At 37.7% G+C, this 10,383-nt stretch overlaps 1 protein-coding gene across 1 annotated transcript in view; it reads left to right on the top strand.

Moving 5' to 3' along the window:
* The window catches only part of PREX2 (phosphatidylinositol-3,4,5-trisphosphate-dependent Rac exchange factor 2), a 482,194-nt gene that overhangs the window by 246,674 nt on the left and 225,137 nt on the right, over nt 1-10,383 (top strand). Inside the window, exons 19-20 of the mRNA XM_006860035.1 lie at nt 3,088-3,173; nt 9,326-9,462. Coding sequence (XP_006860097.1) covers nt 3,088-3,173; nt 9,326-9,462 — 223 coding nt within the window. The remainder of the gene's footprint in view (nt 1-3,087; nt 3,174-9,325; nt 9,463-10,383) is intronic.

Raw genomic sequence — 10,383 nt, 5'->3', positions numbered from 1 at the left:
GTATAGAGGAATCCAACTGATTTTTGTATGTTGATCTTATACCCTGTCACTTTGCTGAATCTACCAATGAGTTCTAGTAGTTTTTTGCTGAGTCTTTGGGGTTTTCTATGTATAGGATCATATCATCTGCAAATAGAGGTTTACTTCTTCTTTGCCAAATTGGATGCCTTTAATGTCCCTATCTTGCCTTGTAGCTCTGGCTAAGATTTCCAACATAGTATTGAATAAGAGTGGTGATAAAGGGCATCCTTGTCTGGTTCCTGTTCTTCAACTGTGTCTTAATAGACACTAACAATGTGCCAGTCAAAGAAAATGGATACAGCCTGGAACACTTAAAAGTAGTTAGTTGGTGACAAAAGAGAAATCATTTCTGTATATGCTATCTCACCAATATGCGAATTGCTTCATAGAGCGCATATTCTGAATTTATAATGCTTTCAAGGTTTACTAGAACAACTTACATATCTATTACGCAATGCTGGCCTGTAACCGAAAAAACAAAAAAGGGAGGGGCAACTGGCTATTACCGTTCAATTTAATTAGACTTATGATGGCCTCAAAAGAGTTGTTGTTGTTAGGTGCCGACTCATAGGAACTCTATGTTGGGTTTCCAAGGAATGTCTGGTGAGTTTGAACTGCTACCCTTGCAGTTCAAACCAACTTTGCAGTTGAGTACTTATCATACAGCCCCATACCAGCGCTCCCTCAAAAGAGTAGAACTCTTCTATAGTGTTTTCTTGGCTGTAATCTTTATGAAACCAGACCACTAGACCCTTTTTCCTTGGCACCACTGGGTGGGTTCAAACTACCAACCTTTAGCAGCCTATCACAAATTGCTTATGCCACCCAGGGACTGTTGTTGTTATTAAGTGCTGTTGAGTCAGTCCCAACCCATAGTGACCCTATGTAGGGTTTCCAAGGAGCACACTGGAGAGCTTGTGTGCTTGAACTGCCAACCTTGTGGTGTAAACCAACTTTACAGTCCAGTGCATTAATAATCACAGTGCTACACTGGGATTTCTAATGTCTGCCAAATGCAAAGTAATGAAAATATAACCATATATCTTTTTCTTATGAGTTTTACAGTATTTGCTCTTACCTTTAGGTCTTTGATTCGATCTTACATTAGGTCTTCAATTCATATTAGCTCTGACGTTAGTCTTTTGATCCCTGTTGAGATTGTAGTATTAGGTTTTGTCCTCAGGTCTAAATGCAGTATATGCTTTTCTCAAATGTTCCATACCCAGTGTTACTCAAACTGCCTTCCACAGCTATTTCTTATACTACAAACACATGCTGATGTGCCCAACTTCAGACTCTGTCTAATGTTCCCTTAAGGTTGGCTGACATTTATTTCATGATTAATTCATCATCTTTTGGAAAATACTTTGTTTCTTGGGCATCAAAGGCTATCCATCAAAATTTATTGCATTTTACTCATTTGTCTTTTCTCTCAAGTATAATTTATTATACTCATTTTTATTGTTATGATGTTCACACTTATCTGTGTCGTCTGCTTTTCATGGTTGCTATCTGATTCCTGGCTTCCTTCTGTGGAGGATCTCATTTATTAATGACAAGTTGGACATTCCTCACCGGCTTGCTCTGACAGATTATTGTAGTTCGTCACTCCTTCCTGTTCCGTTTAGTGTGAATTCTTTTCAACTACTTCTTTTTTTCTTTGGGTTTACCTTTTGATGTATTGTTCTTTTAGAATTTCACTCAATAAAGTTTATCATATTCTTAAATTATTTTGATGTAGTGTTTGGCATAACTGTTCTCTATAATTCTTTGTTGTTTTTGGATGAAGTTCTCCACATGCAAAAATGTAATAACTCTATCTTGCTTTCATATTAATTTTTACAAAGATATTTCACTATAAATTGCTTTGATAAGTCTCAACTTGTGAACAATTTTATTAAGTACCTACATAGTTCATTAAGGAGCTCTGGTAACATAGTGGTTACGAGTTGGGCTGCTAATCTCAAGGTCAGAAGTTCGAAACTACCAGTGCTTCCACAGGAGAAAGATGAGACTTTCTGCTCCTGTAAAGATTTATAGCCTCAGAAACCCTATACAGTGTCCCTATGAGTCGAAACCAACTCCATGGCACACCACCACCACCACCGCATAGTTCATTAGGGATATTGGAGATTCAGAGGTGGAATTCTTGCTTTCTATGCAGGCGATAAGCACTGGACTATGAGCCACAGTGGTTCAAGCCCATCAGCTGTTCCAAGGGAGAAAGATGAGGCTTTCAGCTCTCATAAAGAGTTATAGCTTCAGAAACCCTACACAGGGTCTCTATGAGTCAGAACCGACTCGACAACACTTAACAACAATGACAATGCAGGTGATGCAAGTTTGATTTCTAGCCAGTGCATCTCATGTGCAGACCCCATCTGTCTTTCAGTGGCGACATGTATTGCTTTGGTGCTGGATAGTCTTCAGCAGAGGTTCCAGACTAAGACAACCTAGGATAAAAGGCCTGGTTGTGTACTTCCAAAAATCAGCCAATGAAAACTTTATGGATCACAGTAGTCCATTCCACAACTGAACAAGGAGATGAGGCAGGACCAAGATGTGTTTCGTTCTGTTGTATGTGGGTTTTGTATGAGTCAGGTGTTAACTGCAGCTAGCCAAAAATAACAGCACTATATAGTTCATAGCCTGATGCAGGACAATTTATCAGCATTGTGTCTTTTAATCCCCACCACCAACATGCTAAGTAAATGTTTAATATGACCATCTTTCTGTGAAAACTCAGGCTCAGCGAGATCAAGAAGCTTATCCAAGCTGCCATATTGCAAAGGATTCAAAACTGGGATTTTCTGGTCCCAGAGCATATATATTCTTTTCAGGATACTATTCAGTGAGCTACTTTCAATTTAGGAATTATGTGTATGTGCTTGCTCTGTGAGGGAAAGAGACCATGTCTGTTTCCTTCAAGAGTTACTACCCAGTGTCTTAAATTGTAGACCTTCAATGCATATTTATTGAATTCATGAATGATGATTTAGACAACTTTTTTGTTGTTGTTGTTTCAACCAATGTGATACTTTCATATTATTTTCTGATTGACTTTAGGACAGTGAAAATTCCAGATTCAGCTGAAGGACTTGGGTTCCAGATCCGAGGATTTGGCCCATCAGTTGTGCATGCAGTTGGTAGAGGTAAGAAATTCATCTTGATTGGTGAATAACTTTCTAGCATGGTTTGTTTATCCATTGCCGAACAAAAATATGTCTAAAGCATGCTTAATCGTGTTGCTGCTGAATTTTTCCATTGGTCATATTTCTACTGTATTAGCATAATTCTTAAATATAATCCTAAAACAAAAACATGAGTGTTTTAAAATTCTTAAAATTGTAAGCCATATTGATTATTGTTAAAATTTTGATAATAAAAATATAACACCTCACAGTCTTACTTTCTGGATACTGCAGTTTAGCCAAAGGATATAATGATTTATATTTTTGTCTCTAAATAATTTTATTTGTTAGTAATTGAAAGTCATGAGTTTTCAGGTTTGAAGACAATCTTGGCCTATATGTTGTTGGTGTTATGTACTATGGAGTCGGTTCCTACTCATAGTGACCCTGCACAGGGCTTCCGAGGCTGTAAATCTTTAAGAGAGCAGAATGGCTCATCTTCCCCCCCTCCCCCTGTGCAACAACTGGTAGTTTTAAACTGCCGACCTTGATGTTAGCAGCCCAATTCGTAATCACTACACTACCAGAGCTTCTTTTGGCCTACATAGCTTGTACTTCTGTAATTTTTCATGACTGAATAAATCTTACCCTTCGTTTTCAATTAAGTTAGATTAGTAACTGAAAACTTATGTTTCTTTTTTATTTTTTTTTATTGATAAGCAAATCAACCACTGACTTCTCTTACTATCATATGCATTTTTTAAAAAAAATATGGATAGTAATAATGATTGAAAGAGTCCTGGTGTGGGATTGCAGCATAGTGTGCTGCACCGCAAGTCAGTTTGAGTCTCAAGGTTGGCAGTTCAAAACCCATCAGCTGCTCCAACTCACTATGAGTTGCAACTGACTCTATGGCACTTAACAACAACAAAGTAATGATTGAAGGGAATACCTGTTAGAGCCAATGTACTGTGTTAAATACAGTAACACATAATTTGCTGCCATAGGAAGAAGAATCACTATAAATTACTAAGAACTATACAAAATTTTAATGTGATCACCCAAAGTAGGAAATTTTGAGAAAGCTTAACTATTAGAACCACATTTATCAAGAACTTTGGCTCCCGGTCACTCTTCAGATCTGGAGCTAAATTTAGCCTCGTGGTTCAATTTTCAGCCAATCAGTAGATAGGTTTATAGAGGGACAACAATACTAGTAAGATATCCTCACCATGGAATAGTCAACCATCCAAGATCAAAAGGGAAGCATTTACCTAAACAGAAGAGCCAGAAGGCTTGAGAAAGAGGATGGAATGGAGGTGGGATCACAGGGAGAAAGTGGGACAACTGATGGTGCATTGAGGGGATTACAATCATTGAAATAAAACGAGGTGTATGATTTGTTGAATGTAAATCTGATGATCTGATTTGTAAGCCTTCACTTAATTCACAATAAAAAGGGTTTTTGTTGTTTTTTTAAAAAAAACCCAAAACATCATTTTTTTAAAGCATGCTGATTATAGATATTTAAAATTTTCCAACTGTTTCCACAAATATTTAAAGCTTCAGAAACCTATACATGGTTAGTATGAGTCAGACACAAACAACTTCATGGCACTTAGTAGCAACGACAATATTCAATATTATAAAACCAAAAATGGGTATCAATACACTAAATTCTATCTTCATATTCATGAAAGCAAAAATGTTAATTGTATTATTAATGCTATAAAATAATTTAAAATCTGAATGAATCAATGTGTACCTGATTACTTACTCCATTACCCCCTATTACATTTTTCTTCTGTTTTCTTTTGTACTTCAGTTATACCATAAAGGAAAGAAACTCTATCCCTGCCTTTCTTCTTCTACCCTTTTTCATGGTTACTTACTAGAATTTACCCATTTCTTTTAGATGAAAACATAGTATTGAATTTTCACTGTCTTAGATTAGGCAGTGAAATTGCCTGTTCTGGGAGACCTTCAAAGTATTATATGTAAATTAGATATGATGTAGTATTTTGCATATTAGTGGAATAGTGGCCACTGAAAGTACTTGAAACTATCACCTTTGAAATTTAAATCCCAGTATGGCAATTCTTCCTCTTGGCCGTTCACTGTGCTCTAGAATAGAACTGTTCCATAACATCTTGGGAGTCATATTTATGGAAGTCGATTACCAGACCTTTCTTACACAGACCTGCTGTGTGGATTTGATCTACCAACCATTATAGTAGTTATTACTGTTGTTAAGTACCATTGAGTCCGTTCTGACACAAAGCAATCCTGTATAGGATTTCCAAGGCTTTTAAAATCTTTTCAGGAGCAGAAAACCTCATCTTTCTTGTGAGGAAAAGCTGGTGGATTTGAACTGCCAACCTTGTGGTTCTCATTCCAGTTTTATCCTATGGTCCAGTGCAAGTCATTTGTGCCACTTTAGTCTCTTATTCCCTTGATGTTCACAGCTGGTTCTTCTACTCGGAATCTTCCTTTTTTTTAAAATCTTTTTCTCCTGATCTGCCTATTCCTCGAGATTCTACTTCCTTCCTTGGGCAGCCTTATTCCTATGGTGGGTCACTTTCATCCCTCTTAGCTGTAGCATTAGAGGCCTCTCACTTACACCTCAGCTGCATCCAGCCTGCTTGCTTTCAGCTTGGACTCAATCTAAGCCATCTTCGTGCCTCCCCTATAGCTGAAGAAAACTCTCACAGTACTGGAATTAGTAGCATCCCAATTACATGGCTCATCTGCTAGTCCTGTGTCTCCACCGAACAGTCTTTTTATATGCCCTCCAAGAGTTTTTCTGCTCCTAATAACCCTGATCTACCAAGGCAAGCTCCCATCTCTTTGCCTCACAGACAAATTTAGGATATTACTCATGAACTCCTGAGAGTCCTATTTCTATATTCATATCTGTATACTTTTCGCATCCTGCTTTTCAGAGTTCAAGGTTAATTTCTCTATAAATGCTAGATATAGTCCTGTCTGGTTCCTTTCAGGATACTGTCCTGTATGGTATCTTCCTTCCTGAATTTTCAGTATTTTCTCCTTACAATTTTACTCCAATATATATAGGTCAGCAGTTCAAACCCACCAGCTGCTCCTTGGAAACTCTATACAGAGTCGCTATGATTCTGAAATGACTCAACAACACTTAACAACAACAACAAGACTATAGTTATGGTTGTTAATTGCCTTCTAATCAGTTTTGACTCATAGCAAGCAACCTATATTGCAGACACTGTAATCTTAATAGAATAAGATGGCCAGGCTTTACTTCCATGGTCACACTGGCTGGGTTTGAACCACCAATCTTTAGGCTAGCAGTCAAATGCAGTCCATTTGTGCTACCTGGGAATCTTAGTGCAGACTATAAATATGTTCAGTTATTTCCCAATAAAATAAATATACAATATCATTCTTAACCAGAGCAACAAAACCAAAATCTCTTCCTCTTCAGTGCTTCCCTTTCTAAATCCTCACTACTTGAAATGTGGTCCATAGACCAGCAGCATTGATATCACCTGGGTGATGGCTTGGCTTGCAAAACCTACTTTACTTTAGGCTTTCTACTCCCGTAAAGATTTACACCCTTGGAAACCCTGTACAGGGTCGCTATGGGTCGGAACCGACTCGATGGCACTTAACAACAACAACAACAACCCTCACCCCCCAGGATTTACTAATCATAATCTGCTTATAATGATTTGTCTGCATGTCAAAGACTAAGAAGTATAGGTTGTTTGGTTGCTATTAGCTGCTGTCGAGTCAGTTCTACTCATAGTGACCATATGCACAACAGAATGAAACACTGCCCATTTGTACGCCATCCTCACAATTTTGTTATGTTTGAGCCCATTGTTGCAGCCACTGTGTCATTGCATCTCATTGAGGTCTTCTTTTTTGTGACCCTTCACAGTGCTGGAAGCTATGCCACTCATATTTCAAATACTATCAGTGCCATATATAGTGGACAAGCTTATTGAGCTTTCAGACTAAGATTAGGAAGAAAGACCTAGCAATCTATTTCTGAAAATTATCCAATGGAAACCTATGGTTCACATAGAATACTGTCTAATCTAGTGGTGGAAGAAGAGACCCTAGTTTGAAGGCACTAACAAGCCTCAACAATAGACTCCAGCATATACATGATTGTGAAGGTCAGCATTTCATTCTATGATAGGTGAGATCGCCTTGAGTCAGAACCAACTTGACAGCAACATTCATTTCTGCCTGCATATAATGACTTCCTGTAAAAGTTTTAGCCCGGGGCTGTAAAAATCTTCCCCTTTCCCCAACATGCCTACAAATTATGACTTATAAATGATGTAACTGGACAACCCAATGGATCTTGGTAGTTCTTTATCTTAATTGTGCTTCCCATGGCATTGATTCAAACTCCCAACTTTGTTTGGAGTCCTGTTGTGGCACTGTAGGATAAGCACAGAACTGCTAACCACAAGTTCAGCAGTTCAAACCCACTAGCCACTCTTTAGAAACCCTATATAGGTCGCTGTGAGTGGAACCGACTCGACGGCACTTAACAACAACAACAACTCCGTTTTGTTTAAAGCATCCATGTTTTGATTTCTGAGATGATACTCTTCAGGCTTTTCTCAGACATTCCCCCACTCTCTTATCATCTGTTGACCCCTTCATTGTTGGCACCCCCTCCTCTTCTCAACCTTTTTGCTTTCCATAGCAATCTTGCTAACCTTTCTACAGGAGCTCTAGTAGCATAGGGTATTATGAGTTGGGCTGCTAACTGCCAGGTAAGCACTTGGAATTCATCAGCTCTGCAGGAGAAAGATGAGGCTGTGTGCTCCCATAAAGATTTACAGCCTTGGAAATGCTATACAGCGTCACTACAAATCAGAACGTACTCCAGACATTTGAAAGGGAAAATAACTGATTAGTATTATATAGATTATCTTGCAATACCCCTTTAAACAAATTCTTCTTTAAAAACTTTACTGCAAATTGAGTGAAGATTTACAGAAAAGATCATTAGTTTTACATTCTCCAAATCATGCACTTTGTTTTTATTTCAATGATTGCAATCCCTACTATGTAACAACAGTTTTCCCACTTCCTCCCTGCTTCTTACTTCCGTTCCACCTGCCTTCCCATCTCTTCTCAACTTTGTCCTTAGGTAAGTGTTGCCCTTTTGATCTTGAGTGATTGACCATTCCCTGGTAAACATACCTTACTGGTGTTGTCCCCTATCTACTGCTTGTCTGAAAATTGGGACAAGTGGATGAGTTCCTTTCCATCTTGAAGGGTGGTTAGGGGCCATAGTCTTGGGTTCCTCCAGTTGCTTTCTGATCAGTTAAGTTTGGTATTTTTTATTTTTAATTTTGACTTTTCTTCCACATTTTCTCCCACTCAATTCCAGAACTTCTAATGTGATGCTTTTCAGAGCAGTTGGTAGTGGTAGCTGGGCACCATTTTGTTCTTCTGGTCTCAGAGTCATAGAGACTGTTGTTCACCTGTTCCATTAGTCCATTGGACTAATTGATTCCAAGCATCTTTAATTCTAATTTTTTTTTTTTTTTTACATTCTCTTACATTTACTTTTCTTTTGTACATGAAGAGGTTGATAGTTGTACCTTAGATGGCTTCTGATGAGCTTTTAAGATGCTACTCACCAAAGTAGAATGTAAAACATTGCCTTTGTGAACTATGTTACGCAGATTGACTATGGTTTCCCCCAAGACTATAGTCCTGAGTCCCCTGGCCTGACCCACCAATTCATTACTTTAAGATTACTTCAGACTAATTCTTAAGGAGGCATGAATATATTCTGTTAATCACAGTGTGAATGGCAAGTTAAAAAGCACACCCTTAAATTAGTTTTTGATTGTTTTTCTTTTTTAAAAAAAAAATTGTGGTAGATATGTATGTAACACATTTGCCATTTCAACATTCTTCAGATGTGCAGTTCAGAGACATTAATTATGGTCAGCATATTATTCAACCATCTTCCTTTTCCATTCCCCAGTGTTTCCATCACCCTTAACAGAAGCTCAGTGTCCCCTAAAGACATTGACACTTTCCCTTCCACTCATCCCTGGTAGCCATGAAAAAACTTTACTCACTTTGTACTTGCCTTTTCTAGATATTTTATGTGAGATTATATAATATTTGTCCTTTTTTCCCATTTTGTTATGAAGGTACTGTGGCTGCAGCAGCTGGTCTTCACCCTGGACAGTGTATTATTAAAGTAAATGGAGTCAATGTCAGTAAAGAGACCCATGCCAGTGTTATTGCCCACCTGACAGCCTGCAGAAAATACAGGCGACCAATGAAGGTAAGGAGCTCTGGTAGCGTAGCGGTTATGGATCGGGCTGCTAACCTCAGGGTCAGCAGTTCGAAACTACGAGCTGTTCCACGGGAGAAAGACAAAGCTTTCTGCTCCGGTAAAGATTTATAGCCTCGGAAACACTGTACAGGGTCACTATGAGTCAGAACGGGCTCCACAGCACATAAACCAACAATGAAGGTAATCTTTAATTACCTATCTTGATTTAATTAAAAGCTTGTATGGAAGACATAGGTGAGAACTGAGCACAATGCCAGAGATGTTTGTGGTTTCCAAGTCCTCATTTAGACACAGTATTATAGATCTCATAACAACTGTTATCTACACAAGTCTACATAATTTCTTGTGTTGAAAGGATTGTATTTTATTGTTATAGTCTTATCACCTGTTTAAAAACTTCTCTGGGTGTTGCCATTTTCACTGTGTTATGAGTTTCCAAATAGCTAACTCTGTTTATCAAATTGAAATCTGAAGGTTTGAACTGAATCCTTGACCCTGTGCTTTCCTTAGAATTTTAATGATCTTTTATGTTCTGTGTCTGCACATATTAATTATAAATATTTAAGCTGTTCATCATGAGAGTTCTCTGAAAAAAGTAAAAATTCTGAGTTCTACATGATCTGTGATTAAATTATAATCTAGGATGATTTATTATTACTCAGATGTAATAACAGATTTTTCTACAACTTGTCAGCCCAATAAGAAATAAGGTGTACTTCCAATGTTTGTATTGCTTTTATTTTAAAAAGTATTTAGTATTTAAAAGATTATGACTGTAAGGAGAATATTTAAATAGTCTGTGCAATTATAGATACTTTTATAGAGACTCGTTTTCTCTAACTGTCCTTGACATATATCTTTCATTGCAATGAAACAAAGTATGATAGAATGAATGTAAACATAATGTTC

The sequence above is a fragment of the Chrysochloris asiatica genome, unplaced genomic scaffold (genome assembly GCF_000296735.1).
Source record: "Chrysochloris asiatica unplaced genomic scaffold, ChrAsi1.0 scaffold00036, whole genome shotgun sequence".
NCBI lineage: Eukaryota > Metazoa > Chordata > Mammalia > Afrosoricida > Chrysochloridae > Chrysochloris > Chrysochloris asiatica.
The sequence above is the reverse complement of the archived record's forward strand: the minus strand, read 5'-3'. Positions and strand labels throughout refer to the sequence as shown.